This window comes from Chenopodium quinoa, unplaced genomic scaffold (assembly GCF_001683475.1).
Source record: "Chenopodium quinoa cultivar QQ74 unplaced genomic scaffold, ASM168347v1, whole genome shotgun sequence".
Taxonomy (NCBI): Eukaryota; Viridiplantae; Streptophyta; class Magnoliopsida; order Caryophyllales; family Amaranthaceae; genus Chenopodium; species Chenopodium quinoa.
In genome coordinates this window covers 429,410-451,314 of record NW_018745651.1, presented here as the reverse complement: position 1 = coordinate 451,314, position 21,905 = coordinate 429,410, and the positions used below count along the sequence as shown (strand labels likewise).

At 35.6% G+C, this 21,905-nt stretch overlaps 3 protein-coding genes across 3 annotated transcripts; 1 reads left to right on the top strand and 2 right to left on the bottom strand.

Moving 5' to 3' along the window:
• Positions 1-885: 885 nt before the first annotated feature.
• On the top strand, positions 886-4,837 carry LOC110717081 (CDT1-like protein a, chloroplastic). The gene is made up of 7 exons (XM_021895727.1): positions 886-1,212; positions 1,337-1,456; positions 2,296-2,530; positions 3,061-3,648; positions 3,808-3,985; positions 4,063-4,153; positions 4,264-4,837. Exons 1-7 carry the CDS (start codon positions 1,052-1,054, stop codon positions 4,319-4,321), a joined length of 1,431 nt encoding a protein of 476 aa, XP_021751419.1. The 5' UTR covers positions 886-1,051; the 3' UTR covers positions 4,322-4,837.
• A 491-nt stretch (positions 4,838-5,328) lies between these two features.
• Positions 5,329-15,601, bottom strand: LOC110717082 (casein kinase II subunit alpha-2-like). The gene is made up of 10 exons (XM_021895728.1): positions 15,234-15,601; positions 11,794-11,923; positions 10,881-11,075; positions 10,349-10,506; positions 8,026-8,116; positions 7,873-7,938; positions 7,007-7,089; positions 6,758-6,821; positions 6,557-6,625; positions 5,329-5,669 (listed from the first exon to the last, which is right to left on the bottom strand). Exons 1-10 carry the CDS (start codon positions 15,512-15,514, stop codon positions 5,610-5,612), a joined length of 1,197 nt encoding a protein of 398 aa, XP_021751420.1. The 5' UTR covers positions 15,515-15,601; the 3' UTR covers positions 5,329-5,609.
• A 1,414-nt stretch (positions 15,602-17,015) lies between these two features.
• On the bottom strand, positions 17,016-21,231 carry LOC110717080 (ribonuclease III domain-containing protein RNC1, chloroplastic-like). Its single transcript, XM_021895726.1, has 5 exons — positions 20,137-21,231; positions 18,449-18,653; positions 18,096-18,296; positions 17,652-17,738; positions 17,016-17,547 (listed from the first exon to the last, which is right to left on the bottom strand). The coding sequence occupies exons 1-5, from the start codon at positions 20,931-20,933 to the stop codon at positions 17,230-17,232; spliced, it is 1,608 nt and encodes a 535-aa protein (XP_021751418.1). The 5' UTR covers positions 20,934-21,231; the 3' UTR covers positions 17,016-17,229.
• Positions 21,232-21,905: the final 674 nt, after the last annotated feature.

Below are 21,905 nucleotides of genomic sequence, written 5' to 3'. Positions count from 1 at the left end.
ATCTCGGGATTGTAGGAGATACATATCGAAGACATATAATTATGTTTGGAACCATATATGATCACTAGTCGGTCATATAAAGTCACATGGTAGCCCTGATTTTAATAAAAGGCAGTAATTTGTAAAAGGGTAAATTTGCGTTTAAAGGCAAAAGTAGATGGTCCAACCACCCAAATGAACTCTTGGGGGTGTTTTAGGTCTATGGGAAGCACCTAGACCTGTTTCCTTTTAGGGTAAAAAAAAGTCAAATTTTGTTCAAAATTGAAGGTTATAATCTACACATTTGGGCCAATTATGGGATTTTTTTTTTCCACAATTGAAGTAAAAGTTTGGGTTGTTCCTCAGGGTCATATAAGTTGGTTTAAAACCATAAGAGCCCTATCAATAGGCCTATAAAGTCCCAATAATGAATTTGGTTAAGTTATGTGGTTATTTTGGATTTATGCTGTATTGATAGTAAAAAATTGCAAAAGATGGTTCCAAACTTCCAATAATAACCAACTTGGCATCTTGATGATCTCGTTAAGGTGCACGGAGTTTTTCATCTCCATTTGTGTTTGCATTATTCACAAAATTCATTACTTACCACCATGAGTCTATATGTAACTGATTTGCAAGCATATATGATTCCAAATAACCTTTTAAATGACCATAGGGTGCATTTTTCATTTTTAATTGAGTTTTTATAATTGTGTCCAGAAATCTTTAAAATTGGTTGGAAAGGAAAATTTTTAACCTTTTCGGGCTCGGAAATTGGTTACAAGTTATAGATATAGAAGAAACTTTCTCTATTATAGGACGGAGTAAGAAGTCCTTGCTATTTTAGCGGCAAATCGTACGTGGCACACTGACACTTCATAATCCACATCAGATTTGGCGCCAATAACTGTCCACATCAGTTATTCACAGTATCACTGTTTCACACCCTAGTTTTCCTTGATATATGAGCGGGTGCTCAACAGTACAGATCTGTTTTCACTCTCTAATTCATCGGATCAAATTCAGATCTGTTTTTTTAGTGCCAATAAACTTAAACTTACCCTAATCGAAAATGGAATCACAGCCGTCGGTTTCACTCAAAACGCCGGAAAATACTTCGCCGGCGACGAAATCTCAACCGTCCGATCAAATTAGCTCTAGAACTCCGAAGAAGCTTCCACATCCTCCTCAAAGATTCAAATACCATCGTCGTTCTGTTCGATTGCCGGAAAAGTAATTTTCTTTTCGTACTTTGCAATTTCTGTAATACAATGTCATTTTGTTATTTTATTTTTCTTTTAATGTTGTTATTTAATTTTTTTTAATAATTTTGTTTTGATTATTTTTTGGAATGAAGGTATGAGATCTTATTGAGGTTTTTTGATGCATTGGATGCTTCATTGAAATTGCTTCACTTGCGGAATTCAATTCCTTTGTTTGGGAAGATTAGGGTTATGATTGAAAATATGTCCGAGAGGTATAATTTTTGTTTTTTTAAAATATACTGCATACATTTTAGCTTACTTTCTTGTATATTGAATTAATTTGTTTAAATCTGCGCAAGTTTTGATGATATTGTCATTTTTGTTGGTCTATTTTGTAGTTTTGATACTTTTCCGTTTGTATTTTTGAAACCTCTATTTTACTACTCCTGCTTTGACACCGCATATGTTTTTATAACGTTAAACCAGTTAGTAGTAGCTTGAGCTCAACAACTGTGACAGGACTGACATCTATATAACCCGAATTGTTGTTTGATAAATTGTAATCGTCGGACTTGCAAAACGTGCTCAACTTGGGAGCCAATGTTGGGCATAGCTTCTTGTCCATATGACTCATGGACTTAATTACTAATTTGGGGATTGCTAAATGAAAAAATGAGCTAAAAAATCGAGTGAGGTTTAGGGGGGACTTGGGGGAGTATGTTAACAAGGGATGGGGTACATAAGCTTATTATGTTAACCTAAAGATGAATCTTTACAAAAGAAAGTCTTTCGATTTTAATACTGTTTTGCTCTTACGATGTGCCTTTCGTTTACCAATCACTCTTACATAATGAAATTTTAACCTCATGGCTTCTTCTATTCAACTATTTCCCCTATTTTGGGAAGACCAATATTGTTAAAAATCCTCAAATTCTTGGGTATTAGATGTAATATTTCTGTGTCTCAATACAAAGTTATCACAACAACAGTTAACCCCTATGGATGTCCAGCCTTAATGCTTATTGGCAAAAACCTCCAGGAAGTTTGTTTCCCAAAGACCTAGCAGATTGATTTTGAGTGGTCGTAATTTTATAACTTGGATGATATTTAGGAGGTTTACTCATCAACATTTGGCGCAATTGAAGTTTCTTTTGCCAGAAGAGATTGGAATCAGAAAAGTCTTGATGGCTGACGAGGAGACTCGCTGCATGGAACATGATCTTCATCTCTCATTGACTATCAATAGGATGAACCGTGAAGACAAAAGGAAGCGTGGTAGCAAGCACCCCTGTTTGAGGGATCTCTTCATTTTAAAGCTTTTGGATTTTGTAAGAGATCATCCTGAGGTAAACACTGCATACTTGTGTTTTACAATATCTTCCTGATGGAGTATGTCTAGCAAATTATTAATCAGAAAAAGCTACTTCAATATGCTTAATCTAAATAAACAGATATTAAATCCTAAAATTTGTAATGATTCACACCTAGTATTCAATCCTCCACTTCGTCCATCTGTGTTTGAGTATATATGTCTGCATAATGCTTCCTTATAGCTCTTTGAACAAGTCCTGTAAAATCTTAGAAATTGAAATGCATCATTTTGAATGGAGAGGGTGACGTCCAGTTCACTCAATACATTGTTCAGGCTCTGTACACACCTGTTAATCTGTCATTCTCAATTCCTGTGGAAAGGAAGATGTTAGAACTTCCCTGGGTTGATATGCATGTGGAATACAAGGCTCTAAGCTCGAGTTCTCCTCCCTTGGTTTTTTGTAAAACTAATGGGAACCTTTGGATAAATAATGTTTTCTATGTGCATGTTAATTATGATATACTGATCTCAAAAGTCAAAATCATATCTGATTTCTGAATGTAGGGTACTGATATACCTGAGGAGAGTCTTCCTGAGCCATTCAACCAGAAGAAGCGTGATCTGCTGTTACATTCCTTTGAACAATCAAGTGCAAGCTCTCGCATTCAGAAATACGCCAGTGTAGCAGAGTCAGACGCTGCTCAGGCATCCCATTTTTCTCCATCTTTCAGGAAGCATTTTTCAATGGGAGGCTCATACAGTAAATCGATGTATGGTTCTAGTCCATCTTTGGATAGAGATGAAGAGGAATCTGGAACTCTTCAACCTGAGAATGTGTCATGTAGGCTACCTGCTGGTCAAATCAAGTGGAAACCTTTTGTTGACAGTGAAACTTATTCTGCACGTAGTACTAAGATGAAGCAGGGAACACCTATGAAATATGCTGATACTCCAATCAAGCCAGACACACCAAGTTTGCAAACACCTAAGAGGTTTAGGCTGAGTGCAGATAAAGCATCTGATCTGCCTTCTTGCGCTAGGTCACTTAAATTTGAGGGCACTGCGGGATCTGTAAATATTGATCTTCAAGTTGATGATGTTGAATGCTCCAATAATATTAGTGACATTCTTCCTGAGAACCTTTTACAATCGGTACTGATTTGTATTTTCTTTTTACTTCATAATGTCAATATAATATAATATTAAATTTCCATAGCCTATGAAGTTGTAACTGTGATATTTTGCAGCCCAAATAATTCTCAAATCTACTACATGATCTTACATTTGACCTACTGATTTTGTTTTATGCAGATAATGGAGAAAGAGAAAAGAACCATAGAGCTGGCAAAGAGGAAACAGATGATTAAGTGCCTTCCTAAGCTCTTCGACAGAATTTATATATTATTTCAGAATCCCAAGTTTTCAGCTATAAAAAAAGAGGCACTAATTCGTAACCTGACTGAGTGTCATTTGGACATTACTGATGAAAGTGAGTACGGACTTTTAAATCACATAAACTCCACTTACTTTGAATGGAAATATACTGACTCAGAACTTTATTTACAGGTGAAATTGAGGAACAGCTAAAACTACTGCAAGAAATTATCCCTGAATGGATAGTCTGTAAGTTTTCACCTTCAGGAAATGTACTTTACAGGTGAGACATAATATATTCCTATTTGAACTTTCCTCGAGTTTTTTTTTGTCTCCTGTTCTTATCATCATCCTAACTTGCACATTTTTATCAACTTGTCATGCACTTTGCAGAATCAACAAGGCATTAGACCCAAATTCGTTACGACTGACTCTTGATAAAGCCGTGTGACAAGTGCTCCTATAACCTGCTGATTTACAAAATCCATGGTAAATATTGTATTTAATGTCACCTTTTCAGAACTATAGGTAACTGGATATTAGAATGTATCTATCTCTTTGCAAATTTGTACACGAGGGATGTTTTGGAAATCTTAGTATCACACAGACTTGGTTCCCTCAAGTCTATGAGGGTTGTAATTATCCAAGGGGCAGAGCCCTTTACCGCTTTTTAACTCTTTTTCATGTTCAACGGCAAAGACATGCTAAAAGTCAAGACCAATCTAAGTTTTTGCAAAATTCCATTGTCTTCCGAGTTCATATCTTTGAAATATCATGTGTTCAGGCTTTAGCTTCGATTTGCTTTGTTATAAGTTCAGCAGACATAGTGCTCACTTGAGTTGTATGATCTGTGGTGGTTTAGCTTGGTCAGTACTGGCCATCATCTAGGTTTTTGAGCCATATGGATGTATTACTGTCCTATTTATGCACTACTTTGTACATCTTAATTTTGATGTTACACCCGAGCAGAACCAAAGCTATTAGTGTCATTGAAAGCAGGAGAATGGGCATCCTTGGAAGGTTGAATGACTAATGTTATTTGACTAGTTAGGTTGCTGCAGGAGAAACGTCTTAATATAGAGAGGTACTTGCAGAAATTTTTTACTTGACTCATTCTAATCAGCTTACAAAACGAAGTGGAGGTTTTAAAACCAAAACCCCTAATGTTGAGTTTTTGGCCATTAATATATATTGCATTCTAAGAAATACATTATATATTACGTTTAAGAGTTTTTTCTGTTCACCAGCCGAGGTATCAAGGAGGCTCTTTTAAAATATAGGCGTATGGTCAAAAGCATCCTTCAAATTGAGCTAGACTTAAACGTAGGATTGATAGGTTGGAACTTCACAATTAAGGTTTTTTTTTTTTTTTTTTTTTTGAAAATATCTTCAAAGTTGGGTACAATTAATTGCTAAAACACAGATATAATTCAAAACAGGTTCAATACTCAAAAGTAGTAAGACTTATAAAACTATTTTTAATGATGAATTAGTAATAGAGATGCACAAAGGGCTCCAGCAATGAAATATCAATTGACAATCACAGTAAGTTTGAGCATTACAGATTTGCAGTTTTATAAAGATGAGTAATGATGTGTTTTACATAAAATACACCCTGTGCAACCACGGCTGTCTACCCAACGCTGCAAGTAGTTGCAATGTTTTTGATGGGATCATAATCAACATGCAATAACTAACCACGGAGATTATCCATCTCATATATGTAAAAGAGCGATGAGCTATTGTGTCCGCATTCTGCTACTTTCTGCAGCTCTGACTTGTGAGAAATATGGATGTGCCTGCCAAAAAGAACAAAAAATTGTTACAGATGTTAACCAAGCCTAATTTGGATCGTGGTTTTTAGCATAGAAGTAAAGTTAAAAAGAGTAAAAGAATCATGTTTGACTTGCTAGTTACTACAATTGAGATGTCAAATGAAAGTCAAACTCATAGTTAGGTAGGTTAGGTTGCAATTACAGAACACTCATTAATTGATCCCATTGGCTAAATCCAACCTAAAGATTATGCAGTACGATTTGCTGATATTGTCCAAATGAACTCACTTCCCGTAAGTATGAGACAATACGGTAGAAGAAATAATAAAATATCAAATTATGAGGTGACACAAAGACAGCTGATTAATTCCATATTAGGGATTACTTACCTTTTTTAATGGTAATTATAAACATCTTAAAAATATTTAAGGTCGTGCAATCTCACCCGAAACTTGCTTGAGCTCATATTATAATCATTAGATTTATCATGTTTATCAGCCAAAAACTAGAGCACCAAAATAAGGAAATCTGGTTAAAAGTTAGGGTTGAAACCAAAAAGAGCTACATGATGGCCAAATGGGAAACAAAAATGGGTGACAGAAGAGGAAATGCAAATGAGATGAGACAAACGCATGGAGAATTTTATAACTTTTTGGATGGCTAGGGGCTAGGCTTGGTCCTATATATGGGGAATATTAAGTCAAATAATATGAAGATGCTTGAACTTCTCCCAATACTTTATGTAAATTAGATAGCTAATGGAAGATTCTGTAACACAAAGATTTCAATGACATATGAATTATTAAAACACAGCAACATGTGATAAAATAAACTAGAAAATAAAAAATCTACATCACAAAAAATGAACATTTATAAGTAGGAGTTTTACAGCAGATATCATAGAGAATTACCATTGCTTCTTTTGCAGTTAGCCTATCTTGGTGGTCATAGCGAAGAAGCTTATCAAGAAAGTCGATAGCCTGTGAAGAAATACAAGCTTGGAAGGTCACTAAATGGAAACATCAAACGATTCAGACCAACTTAAAGACATTGAATTTCATAATTTTGAGCTACTTAGTACGAAGTATTAATTAATCTTTGGTTTGAATTACCTCTGGGGAAACCAAATGCTGATTATCTGGATTGACAAACCTTGACCATGGCTTCCTGCTGTGCCTACAGTTACAAAGATCAATTTTTATGAATAAGATAGTTTCTGAAACTAAGCGATGTTCAGATAACACGACTCATCCAGTTCTATGCAGCGTTACAGCAGATATTTCCTAGAAAAAAAAGGGGAAAATCTAATTACTATAATTTTAGCAAAAGCAAAAACAGAATATGCCTCGCTGTAAAATTACCTCCCAACAAGAGCATCAAGTTGAGGCTCAAGCTCCAGATTATATTTGTTCAAATATGCATTTAATTCATCAGTTCCAAGTACCTGCATATTTATCGAAGAAAGTCCAAATCATGAGTGATTTGATGAGAACAAGGGTTTGGTCTAAACTTTCTACTCCCATGATTTTCTCATCCAATATGATAAGAGGGTTGTCCTCTTCTCCCTTTTCATTGGGACCTACTTTAACTTGGCTTTTATTAGAGAGTAAACAATCTAATTGTCCCTCCAACCCACAACCAATCTTGCTAAGACTTAAGTCAAAAGTTTGGTTTTAAGTGAGACTCAAAATGTGAAGCATCTAATGATCTTATCACTGATGTAAAAAGAATGAATTGAAACTGCTGGATGTTATCCGCAGATAAATTTCCTATCACACAATTGTGTACGCACACAAACATCTACAAGCGCACAAACAGACAATAGGTTCTCCTACTTCAGCCAAAGCTTCAACCTAAATCTAATCATTTGTTAAAAAATTTTACTCATGTCAACATATTCAGTTGAGTGGACTAAACTTCAATTAGACCCTCTATTTTCAAGTTTTGATTTGTAGAATGCACAAGATTCCTAATAGGAAATAATTTCTGGAAAGTGGCTACTGCTTTTTATCCAGGGAATGATATCTCTTATCCGTTTTCAATGAAGTTTCCTTGCCACTCTTATCTCGCTTTACCCAATTATCACAACCGCCAGAAATGTCATAGGTACAAGAAGTGCATCTTATGCCAAAAGCAGCTTTTTCGGTATAAAGTGGAACTATATAGTTTTCATTAAATCAGAGGTTATGAACCATAAAATTAATTTTGAATGGGATCAGGAGCATACCTTTGCAATTTTTACAAGCTGATCGTGGTTGTCATGGCCATAAAAGAATGGCTCTTTCCGGAATATCTACAAGATAAATTAGAGGTGTGCTGAGTGATTCCATGTTTAAGATACAATTTAGATTTGAAAGGAAAAATGAGAACAACTGCTCACCATCCCAGCAAACATACAACCAAGGCTCCACATGTCCAAAGAATAGTCATAGTCTTGTAAATCGGCAAGAAGTTCTGGCCCCTTGAAGTATCTGCAAAAAAATATGAGACATTTAAACAACCGAAAAGTGTCATAATATAATATAGTACTACTTTAACTTGACTGATCTAAAATAATCCCTATAAGGTATAATACTAACAGCAATATCTATTGTGGTATTAACAGAACTTTGTGTTCAAGTTGCTACATGGGCTTTCATATGCCCGATCAAGGCAATAATACAAATCCTCAAACATGGAGGCATCTCAAAATTGAAAATCAGACGACCTTTTAAGGAAAGTGATTGTTTAAAATACAATGCACAAAAGAAAAAACCAACCATCAATAATTAGATATTACATACAAAAAGGGGGGAAGAGAGAGGAAGAAGAAAAAAAAACACTGATCATTATAAAATTTACAACCTACAACTTATGACTTATTACACTTAGGAGCACTTGGTTAGAGAAGCTGGAATACAATGGTACGAGAACAAGAACCACAAGGGCCAAGGGTATAGATTGAAAATTAATTTATTTTTTATAAGGATTTAGATTCTATTAATGAGAGGGAGGTATGGAATTTCAACCTTTAGAATGGTATGACATTCCATACCCAACTATGCTCAACCAAACAATATTTTCATTAATAGTATCACTTCCATTCCATTCCAATATAAAAGTTTGAACCAAACAACCCATTTATAACTACCAAATATTCCTCCCCTAAAATTCCTTGCTTACTCTCTAATAAGGTGTTCAGTTGGAGTGCCAACGGATTAGAATTAGAATCACCCAAACTTTGTCAGTCTTCACTATTTTTTTTATTGAAGAAATATGGCAAGTATAGAATTGATAACAGAACCAACTAAAACCAGTGGATCTCACCAACTTCATCCCCCATCAAGTTTGAGATTGATTCCAAATATATAATTTTAAGAAGTGTTCATCTCTTCAACTTGCAAGCTAGCTAACAGATTTTTCACTAGTCTCCAAAAAATTCAGGGACTTTTCCAATAAATCTTCACAGAAATCAGACCAAAAAGCCCTCAAACTCTCTGCTCTAAGTGCCAAACCATTTCCAAAAAAAAAAAAAAAAAAAAAAAAGAGGTGCCAAACCATTTCCATAGTCACCAAGCACACCATTTAGTACCTCAACAAGGCACCAACACCCTCCCCCCCCCCCCCCACTTCCACAAGAGCCACTGCATATCCACCTTCCTAAACTAAAGCACCACATCTGTAGATCTCAGCATTTTTATGATACAGAAAGAGAGCGAGAAATCACTTGGGAAGCCCTTGCTAACCATCTTTGTAGATGTTATAAAGATAGGGTGACAAAGGTGGAGAAAAGACAGAGCAAGACAACGAAAAGGAGAGAGACATATTATATTCTGGTTTAGGAGCAAAGGGATGTGAGAAAATAGATTTCAACATGCAGAAGTAAATAAAAAATTTAAAAAGTTTGAGAATTTCAGTTGGCATTTCACTTAAAGAAGATAGAAACTAATTAAAATTTGCAAGGGAAATTTAAGCATTTCAGTTGGTATTTTATCAGCTTCTATAGGGTATGGATTTTAAGTATTGTTCACTGTAAGTCTCTGATATTTTGAAACAATTTTAACATCTAAAGAGCACCAGCCAGGACCTTAATACTCTTTTTTCAAGGTGTAACTTAAATGGAAAGCACAAGTTATAAGTACAATAAGCTAAGGTAGTAAATATTAAAAATAAATCCACCCTCCGTTACTGAAAGTTTGACTCACTGTAGACTTGTTTATAAGAAAGTTTGAAAAAAGTGGACGAGTGAGAAATATGTAGAAAAAAGTAAGTGATTTGAAGGAAAAAGTGGGTGGGCGTAAGTAAAAGGCGGATGAAGTAAGAGAGCGAGTAGAAAGTGTGGGGTAAGAGGGATAAGGTAGTAATAGGGGTTTGCCAAAAACACAGTAAAGTAAAAGTGAGTCAAACTTTATGAAACACCAAAAAACAGAGAGTAAGCGCCTTTCGAGAGCAGAGGGAGTATCAGATTTTCAGAAATCCTGAAACAATGGGGTTCGTCAAAATTCCTGTAGGGTACATACGCACAAGAATCATTTATTTTGTCCAATTACATACTGACATTGGCAAATAATTGAGAGCATTGATGGCCATTTTGGCCAATGGATATATGAAAACAATTTATGTACAGTTAAAGCATACATAAGCGCAAACCCAGGACTTAAGGAAACAAAGGAGATCAAGGGAAGATACTGTTCAAATACTACACTTCAAAACCAAGAACTAACCTTGAAGCCACACGAACATTATACTCCTTGCCAGGATGGTAGAATTCGGCCAGACCCCAATCTATTAAACGGAGTTTCCTCAATTCATGATCTATCATGACATTGTGAGGCTTGACATCTCGGTGCATAATTCCTTGTGAATGGGAGAAATCCAAAGCCTATCAAATTAAAGTAGCAACTGCGTTAGTTCATGTAAGCAAGTTCATATAAAAAATTATAAAATCCTAAGCCTTCACCTAACATTCCCACAGCCATATCTATTATTTCATTAGCCTTCCCTCATTCCCCTGTCCCCTTGCCAGCAGCCCAGCACCAAGCCACCAACATGACAATCCTAATTATGTGGATGATGAAGTGAGTCTACAGATATCTAATAATACAACATCAAGCATGAAGTACCCATATTATGCATAACTCTTTAATTGGCACTAAAATTTGGCTGCCAATGGTTTCAACCATAGAAAATTTACAAAGCATCAGGCCCAGCACAAAAATCATGTATGAGGAAAACATACATAAATAAAAAAATTACCTTCAGAAGCTCGTAGATGTAGTAACGTATGTCATAATCAGAAAGCGTTGGATATAGAACTTTGAAATCTGTACTGTTGACATACTCGAAAACTAAGCTTGGTGTTTTGGAATGCTGGTCTCTAACAATATCAAGCAGTTTAATAACGTTTGGTCCCCCACACAGGTTCTGAAGAATCTTTATTTCTCTTTTAATCTGTCAAAAACAAATTAAAATCACTCTGAATGAGCTTATCATGGGAGCTTGCATCTAATAACCCAGCGAGAGACCAGAATAATCAGGTACAACGTCAGCAATAAAACACACACAAACAGGACATAATAAGCTATATAAACCTAGAAACTATTTTATAATACCACAGCAGCAACCGTAGTATATGTGTGTGTTTTCACGGTTTCACCTTCCACCTTAAAACTCCATACAAGGTTATGTCCTCCAGAATTTCCAGGTCGATTATACATCATCCCTCATTCACTAAGAGGGCCAAAAATACCTAGTTCATAAAGCCAAAATCTCACGAGGTTTAAGAGATGCCGAGAAGGTACCAACTGGAATATATATTTGTACCTTATACTCTCTTTAGTTCATATCCTTATCTCATTTGACAAAGAAAAGAACAAAAAGAAAAAAATATATCTATGCAAGCAAACTTAAGAAATTAAATCCATTTATCCTCGTCTTGTAACAACATTATTTCTAAATCCTCATTTTCCAATAATCAAAGCTGATACACAAGCATCAATAACCATATCATCCCTTGTACATGCACTGAAGTTAATTGGTGGAAAACATATATTATAGATAATAGCACAATAATAAATCTAAGGAAATAAATTACTCTTCTAAAACTCATTGTCAAGAATGCATTCCACAAATGCTTCATACCCTTGTGCTGGTATCAAAGAAAGCTCACCTTTTTCTTCTTCACAGGTTTCAGGATCTTGATAACACATCTTTCATTACTATTGACGTTTATTCCTTCAAAAACTTCACTGTACTTTCCCCTTCCAATCTTGCGTACAACTTCATAATCATCTTGATCACTACGAAATTAACCATGGCAAGATTGATAATACACGTGTAAATCACTTATCCCAAAATAGAAGCTATAACAGAAGCAAATGTTTAGATAGATAGAAAATGCAGCAAATTCCAGATCTATATCTACAGCAGAGAAATTATAATATGATTATTAGAAACACACACAGACAAGACACACACACACACACCACTTGACGAGGAGTTTAAAATCTAGAGCAGAAAAAGTAATATATATTTGCTAATATACGAGAATAGCTAAACAAGAGCAGAAACAAGGTAATGAAATGTTACAACAGAGGCATTTTGTTACAAACCCCAAACCTAAAGCACTAAACAAAGGCAAATCAAATGCTAAAAAAGTTCCCCTACTGTCCACAACTCCCAACTTCTGTCTCCACAGATTCTTCCAAGTGTAATTGCATAAATAGAGCTACAACGCACCCAAACCACCAAAATCAGCATTAGCAGGATAACAACCAATATTTATCCTCAGTGTAATTGGGCACACTGCACGCAACATCCACATATTTCAGATGACACCAGTAGTCCCTCTTTATTGGCAGCAAATTGCAATCAATTTCTATAAAGAGCTTGATGTCCACTTAGACAAAACCTGGTCTTTCCAAACAAAATAAGCTGGCTAGGTAAAAGGCTTCTGACCTTAGTAGGATGAGGAGATAGAATAGATTTAAATCTCGAAAGAAAAACTCATAAAAGGTTGGAAGACCACATCCTAAGATCTAGTGCATAGCAATGCTAAAAGAACCAAGAAAAGGAAGCAATTACTCCGTCCGATCCTAAATGTTTCTCACTTGGAATTCAGATACTATTCACAGCTTAAGACAATTTTCTAAATTCTATCCAATATACTTCCTCCGTTTTTTTTTTATTATTGCACCATATAGGTTGGGCACAATAATTTTGGTTGTAGGAAAAAGGAAGAGAGAGAGAAAATAAAAATAAAAAGTTGCCCATGTGATGTAAACATAAATTAAAGAACAAGTGTGAGAAAAGTAAGGGTATGTGCATGTGAACAGAGATAATTTTTTCCTAAAATGGAAATGGTGCAATACTTGTGAAACTTTCTTAAAAGGCAAGTGGTGCAATATTAAAAGAACGAAGGAAGTATATAAGAAAAAACATGGTCAAAGGGGTCTTGTTTTATTCTTCTAGATGAGTACTTATAAAATATCAAACTTTTATAATATTTACTAACATGTAATTAGAGATGTTACCGATTTAAAACATGCATTGGCAAACATATCAAAGGGAAATGGGAGAACTTAAAGTATTGGAGGGAGTGAGTAAATATATCAAGTTAACTTTCATCAACTCTGCAATGCAATGAAAATACAAACGAACAAAAATCAACCTCTTAAGAAGAAAAAAGAGAAGCAGGGACAGCCATTTCACATGCTTTTTACTTGTTGTAGAATGCCAACCTGACTACCCTAAGCCTCCTATTCACAATGTGTATGCTACATGACGTGACAAGGGCATAATGGGGAAGGCAATTTCTTCTGTCTGCAGTCATCTATGAATCTTATAGCTTGGCTTGAACAAGAAGTTGGTGGGACTGATATTTAGTGCAGAAAGAGAGTTATTATTAAGTGAGAAGGTGAACTAAGCAAGAAGCTGTATAAATAACAGAAAGGATGTGAAAGAAAAGACATCCAAAAAACCTGTATTTCCCCTCTTGCTTTTGGGATAAAACTAGTGATTTACTCACACCCTCATACAATTGCTCCCCTACTTTTCTACTTTTCTTCTTTTGTTTAACATTCTGCATGGGAAGACTAAACTTGCTAGGTATGTAATGACTAATTCATAAATCACAGCTTTCTGTAACAAATCTGGCAGAGTATTCTATAACATTCATTCTCAAATTCTTAATTTAATCTAACATATAACCATTCAGTCTTACTTTAAGCAAGGTGTTCTTTCACACCTAGTATCTCTCCACCATTTCAGTGACACAATCATAACCCAATGCATAAGCAAACACTTCATATTTGAGCCAAGTTAATTTTCTCTAATACTATTGTCCTTACCATTTTGCTTTATTACTTTTAAAACAAAATATATGGGGTTGGGGGGGGGGGGGTGATCTCAAAGCCCTGCAAAAGATTAGTAAAGAGGAAAAAGTTATCAAATCACTATCATCACCATCAAAATCAAATCAATATCACTTATATTAAATCAAGCAAAGAAGGAAGTCGTAATCCACCATTTTCCTAAAAGCCTAATCCTTGTAATACAAGCCTTAATTAACAATAAACTTATTCAAAAACTCAGAGCTCACTGCGTGCGAAAGTTCCCATTCTTTTGCTCGATCAATTATTGAAAAGATCAGACCCAAAGGAAGCTTTCATGATCTTCTCGGACAGTAGTCCTTATCAGAACCTCATACAAGCAATCCAATAAAAGAAGAAAGAGGCTGAGAAAGAGAAATACACTTATCTGTAGAAGGGGGAAAAGCCATTTTACATCCACCTACCCAATAGAAGTTTTCTTCAAAACAACATCCTCAAAGAAAGAGATTTATTGATTTCCTGATGAGTATTTATTGATTAGTATTTCCAAATGCCTACTCCTTCTTGAGATAGACACATTTACCTAGAAGCTTAACCAAATCAGTTAGCAACTTAGCACTCCAATCTTTCACAATCTTCTCAGTCCTATACATCCTTAAAAGTAACAATCCAAACGAAAAATAAGAAAAACTAACCAACGAACTGAGGATGAAGGCCATGCCTAATCTAAGAGACATCTTATCCAATAATCAAGACCAAGTGCTCTCCAACAAAATATTACACAACAGACACTCATTAATAAAATCTGCAAATATCAACCAATCACGAAACTAATTTTCCTTGAGTCTTCTCTCCACACACGACGCGACAGTCTCCGTACTCAACCCGAAGCACAGCTCAATAAAGTAGCAGGACACAATAGCCACAAGCTAAAAACTGATCATATCACCTAACCATGAGAAGACGATAGGCTTCGCCTTCGTAGCTCAACTAATACTTGTCAAACTCAACAGCAAAATAACGCTCCAAATCAAACCCTATACCAATTCATACTTCAACTAACAATTAAAACCCTAGCTAATTTCCCTCCCTCATACAACCATTGAAATTCTATTTCTTCCACAATTCAAAGATCCAAACAAATCAAATCATACAACAAATCAACAAAAATAAAAACCATAAATCATCATGCAAATCAATCAATCAACATTAAGAAATCAAAGTAAAATAAAATTAAAATTCCAGAAAATAGAAAAATAAAGAAGAAATTATTAATTACCCCCATTGAACGGTAAGAGATTCGTAATCCCAGTACTCACGAGGTCGAACAACATTAACGTCGGTGTAAACACGAGCTTTCGACATCGGAGAAATACCGACGGCGGAGATCTCGGAGGAATTTAGGGTTAGAGGTGGGCGTAGGATAGGAGGAAGCGCCACCGGCGCACGGAGAGCGAGAAGGGCGCAGAGTAAAGGGAGGCGGAAGAAGAGGAGTGAGAAAAAAGGGTTGATAGAAGTGTGAGACTGAGTGACCTTCACAATCTCATTTTTCCATGTCATCAGACTAAAGCAGAAGATTCTGCGATCGGCTGATTTTAGATACCAGATTGACGACTTATTTTTTCATTTTTTTATTTTGTTTTAACTTTGATTAATTAATTACTGTTTTATTAATTTCAGTGTCATGACTTTGTGACTGACTTTCATTTGATTGTGATTAGTTTTATTTATTTCAAATGTGCTTGCTTTCAACTTAAGTATCTTCTAGTTTTTGTTTTTGTTTTTTTTTAAGTAATGTTATATACTTCCTCCGCCTGAGGTTATCTGCAACATTTGTCAAAAATGGATGCTTTTATTATCTGCAACAAATTTTTTTATTTTCTTTTTGGGTAATATTTAACTATTAATTACTCACTATTACCCACTTTTTGGTTAGTAGTCCCCTCCACCACCTATTACCCACTACCTAAAACCCACTACAAATATTTGTGTTCACACTACAAATACCAAATATACCCTTATTTTTCAACACTTAAATGTTTAGTTTATATATATCATCATATGGGTAATTTTGTATTTTTACCTTTATCTCTCATTAATTAAACCCACAAAAACTCAATTAACACTCCCCTAAAAGTTTTTTCTAGGATTCCGAAAATATGTCCTTAGTTGCACATAACTACGGGCGGAGGGAGTATATATTCTCCTTATGATTATGAATAAGCATTTAATAACTTTCCTTATTTGATACGAAATATTAATTTAGGAATGTATAACAAAATCACACGCAAATTAGTGTAATTAATGTTATATTTTCATTTGTTTTTTTTCCATTTTTAGCTTCTTACATGTAGCCCTAAAGGCTAGGTATATTTTCCTTTTCTTTCTTTTTCTTTTTTTTTTAATATTCTTCACTTTCTTGTTTTGGTTGGTGGATCAGTTGATCTTAAAGTGGGTCCCCTAAAGATTACTCGGTTAAAATAGCTTGGATAAATAGATCAGTAGATAAAAACATACGAGTAAGTTTTCACTAGAAAAGCATTTTATCACCGGTAGATAAGGAGCTACGATTACAACATTACATTTGGATCGTTAACGATCATTGACTTCAAAGTTAAGTATCTGGTTGCATTGCTCCTATTAAAAAAAAAAAAAAAAAAAGGAAGGTTGTATCTCACAATGATATTGATAGAGCGGATTATGTGGAGAACTGGAGATCCATTTCCACCCATCCTAATTAGATTAGGATGGATGATGAGGCAGGAATGTTGATTTTCTTTGAGCAATTGTACCCAAATTTCATGACTTGGTTGTGCTACCTTGTTCACAAATTGTACAGGAAGCCATGACATTATATTTGGGAACAAAAAGAACATGGCATCAACTTCACAAAACATAACTTCAATGAGAGTTGAAATTTGCTCTTTTTGTCTCTAAAAACGTATAAAAGTAAAATAATGGTTAATTTCTGTTTTACAAAAAATAATCCGTGTTCTTAGACTTTTCTGCATCTGTATCATTTCTTCTTTGTAACCTAAAAATGGCACAAGAGGAATCCTTCTTGCTAAAAATTATGTTCTACTTTTCCGTTTGTTGGCTGGCTGGCTGCATAGTTTATATCCCTAGCATCATAAAAAAAAACTTACACAAAGTAAAACAAAAGTACGTATAAAGCGGGAGAAATGCATATCTTTACAACCCCCCTTAATGGATTTTAAAGAAACGTAAAGATACAATGATACATGTTACTTTTACCTAAATCTACATAAGTGAATTTATACAGGCTTTGGTTGTATTTGCTCAAAGTCAAAGACCTCGAACATCAGGCGTCTCACGTCTGGCTTCCCATAAACTGCATAAGAGAGGCCATGAATGGCTTGACAAACAGATTGTGTGGCAGGATTTCTGAGTTTCCGATTGTGCTCATAAGCATCTTGAACCTGGTCAGAGTATATGATGAATCGATGAAGAAACTTCTCTCGCAAGTACTTTCCACAGAACTTGTTCATAAGGACACGGCGATGCTTCTCTTCTAGCCACTTTCCAGGAGCATCCAAATGTTTCATTAGGAGCCTTTCAGCCATCACTAGATCCTGCAGTAGAACCAAACAGTTTCATCTATCTCAAGCACACTTGCAATTCACAATATACTAGCATCTTATATAAATATTAGACAGCAGAATCCAATAACGCTAACCTGGATCTTTTGGCCAAGATACTCCAGTCGCTCTAAACAAAACCTAGGATGTTCAAACTTGTATTTTGATGGGTGCAGGAAACATAGCTGCAATAATTTTAAATATATCAGAAGAAGAGATCAAAGTTTAGCAGCAGTTCCCCATTTGATGAGAAGATAGCTTGACAATTTGACATCAATAGATAGAATTTTCTAAATGAGCATCAGTTAAGCTCAGTAGCAAAACATATAACAGGAAGGACTAACATTACAAGTTAGTTGGGCTCAAGTCATCCAAATTTTGTTTTTAACTTGACGACAAAGTTCTATTTCATCCTAAAAACAAGAATTTGTGGCATTTGCCAGCATACTGGACTTATATTCAAAATTTATGTCGAACACTTGAAAAGAAGAAGGCACTCAATGCACCATAGTCCCAAAAAAAAATGAAATTTGGAAATATACCTGCAGCCCAAGTCCAAGCTCAATATTCCTAGCTTCAGTGATCTCTGGGAGTCTATCATTCATCCGCAAAGGATAACCTAGTGTTCTCATAACTTGGGGTCTGCTATCAAAATCCCATATGTTTCCTCGGAACCGATGCATGCCTGGGGGCACACAAGCTCTAAAAACCCTTGGATGCGCAAAAAGAGCATCCTCTGGAGGCTGTCAGCAGCAAGAAGTTTAAAAATAAATTAGTAGCAAACAAACAGATAATTATCCAAACTTCTTACCCTGATAGCTAAATCTAAGTAACTTTAGTGACTTCTTAGCTAAGTATGTCAAAATTCCACAGGAGCAAAAGGGTAATGGCTTACCCTATATGTGGCTACATCTTGCCAGCTGAGTTTTCTGCCATCAAATTCTGCAGAAACATAATCAACATCCTCAAGCTGCCTTCTTTTCTTTGGCTGGCAATCCTCATCTTCTGGGTCCATCCCAAACACTTCAAAAAGTACACGATAAACTTCTGGCATCCCATAACACAAGTATATAGCTCCAAACAGAGCCCAAAACACAGACCTGTAAAAAGATCATGAGTTTAATACTTAATATATCAATGAAACATCCAGTGATCAACAGTCACATACAAAATACTTCGTAATATCAAACAGGAACACTATAATCTAATTTATACAAGGACCATAAATGTGTAGGTGCTTTTCCAACTTCCACTGAAAGACTGAAACTGTGCAAATTAAATGTTATTCTTCAAAGGAAATTATGCCTTTCCAAACAAAACAGATCAACATCCCAAATGCCAGCTCCAGAGAGAAACGAAATGAACGATAATGTCACAAGCTCCTTAATTCATTTAATGAGCTAAAGCCCACTGGGAACTAAAATGAACTCAGGCAAGTATGTTATTTTTTATTATGAATCCATCAAACCAAGTGCACCATGGAGGCATGGAGTCATCAACGATGATTTAAACAAGTTGGTTGGTGATAGGCGACATACAAAAAAACACCTCACATACAGAAAGGGTGAAAGGCTCCTATTTTCTACCCATCATAGGGTCTCACCTTTTCAGAGAATTATCCTGTCCTTCGAACATCATAGTAGCTACAGTCATAGTTAAAGGCCTTAAACACAACAGATAAAAGTTATACTCTTGGACCAAACCCTGATGCGGCAAGGGAAGAAACGCACACTGCCTCACATATTTCTTTCTGTCTTTTGGTTATAAGAGGGGCCGAATCGATGGAGAGTGAAGGAAAAGATCTTAATAACTAGAGATATTAACGAGCTACAGTAAGCATAAGTATCACCTATCCACTAACTACTAAAGTTATTTTCAGCTTCAAATTCACCTATCCCAAACAAAAATGATTTCCTTGAAACTAAACAACACATTCGTAAACCATAATTTCTTTCATTAGAATTCCTTCAAGGGCATGCTTGGATTGGGGGTAATATATTAAGGGGGTAATAAAAGTCAAACTTGAAAAAACACAAGTAATTAAAGGTGTTGTTGTAGGAGGTGTGGTGTTTACAAATGAAATATGGTAGTTGTTCCATGAGGAAAAGAGAGATGGAGGAATTATTACCCTCACACCCTCCCCTAGTGTAACTATTACCCCCAAAATGAGCCTCTTTCTTCACCTCATATCTCACCATCACCACATAATTGTCTTACAAGCACACCATCACTATCTCCTCCTTCCCTATTTACTTTCATTTTGCTTAGTTTGACTTTTATTACTCTAGTAATACATTTCCCTCGATCCAAGCATGCCCCAAATGGAATTATGCTTCTATATGAGTGCAACGAGAGCCATATCTCAAACCCTAATAACCCTATAACAAGTAATCGTTCTTCGTACAAGTATATCATACCATACCAAATATCAATGCATTCTTCATATGCTTAGCCAATGTTGCCAAATCATAAAACCCATTTCTTTCATTTACGCAACCAGCAACAATAATATGAATCAAAACAACTAAAAATAAAAAAAATAAAAAAAAAAAGCCACAAAAACAAGCAGAAACCGGAACTTACTTCGAAGCCGGCTCTCTCTCATGGCGCCTCAACTTATCAATATCATCAAAGGGGAAGACCAAATTATGCAAACTAGCAGCCTTAATCCATTTAGGCAAGTACCTCTTCCCAATCAAAGCAAACACCCTCTCCCTCATCGGCCCCGGCGACTCCCGGGGATACCTCTGCAAGAAGAACTCGCACAAAGCCAATTCTAGCACATATTGCCCTAAAAACATCAACCTAGCATGCCCATGTTTCACATGTCTAGCATTCACCCTAGAACAAGAAACATAATAAGGGTGCTGAAATGCTAAATACAACAAAGTATCAAACTGTTTAGCAGGATTATCATCCCCTAAATTATCAGAAGGTTCTAAAGGGTACCCTAAAGCTTGCTTAACCTCAAGTAAATACTCATCAATCCAAGTTTTATCGGCATTGTTAAGCTTCGAAGAGGGTAAACAAGAGCTTAATAAAGGGAATTGTTTAAGGGACATTTGAGGGCTATCTAAGAATCTCTGAGCTAATTTAGCATCATCTAATGGAGGTTTAAGGATGTATTTTCTAGGGGGTGCTTTTGTTTTTGGGGTTATTACCTTTTTACGCTCAGCTAACTCTTTCAGGAGTCTTTGAGGGCTGGTTTTAGGGAGTTCTTGAGAATCCATAGCTGAAACAGCGAGAATTCGGCGATGGCGGAAAATGGGTTGGGGTTTTTTGAGTGGGATTTGGAGAGAGAAAGATGGGAAAGAAGATGAGAAGGAAAGATCCCCGCATTTTGAGAAATGGGGTGTTTTAATGGTGGATGAGAGGTCCATTGGTAGAACTGGGGAAGAGTGTTAAGGAGCTGTGAGTTGTTTTAATGGTGATTGTTTTGAGGTCTTTAATGGCGGATTTGAATTGACGCCATTGATGTGAGGAGAGAGAAAATTGGGGGGTTTTTAGAGGGTTTTAGGAAGAAATGTGAAATTTGGGAAGTTGAGGATAAGGTGGATTGATTGACAGAATAATCGCTTCAATGGCAAATGGGATTCTGAGAAAGATGGATAAAAGTATGGGAGTAGTGTAAGATTGTTTTGTTTATTGGGCCTAATTGAAATTTTAGTTTGTTGCAAAGTTTGGCATAAGGCCCAATTGTTTAACTTGAATTCTTGAAAGTTGAAACAATTTGCAAATATTCTGATTTTTTGAATGAGTCATGATTCTCATGAACACAAATAATGTACTAGTAGATAAGATACTTCGTATAATGTTTGATTTTGATGGTCACCCTTAAGGTTTTAATTAATCAATCTAGTTGGTATTTACATTTTCCAAAATAAAGTGATGTGTGTATTACTATTGTACTACTCATTTTAAGTAAATATACTAAATAGTAGGCCTGACAAACCTGACTTGGCCCGATCCGATTGACCCGACTCGAATGACTCGACCCGTAACCCAAAAATTGACCCAGATTCGAACTAACCGGACCTGAACACGATCCGAAGTGGAGTTGACCCGAACGTGACCCGATGTCTAAAATTGACCCCAAAACCCGAAGTGACCCAACTCAAAATGACCCGACCCGAAGTGACTTGATAAGTACTCGTTTTTTTTTTTTTTTTTTTGGTGTTTTTTTAATGAAATTTAATTTAGTTTCTAATTATTATATTAAAGTTACTACTATTATTGAAATAAGAGGTAATTTTCCCACAATTTTTTTTAAGTGAATTTAATTCTGGCGACATGACCCGAATTTAACCCGACTCGAACTGATCCGACCCAAACTAACCCGACCCAAACTTGAC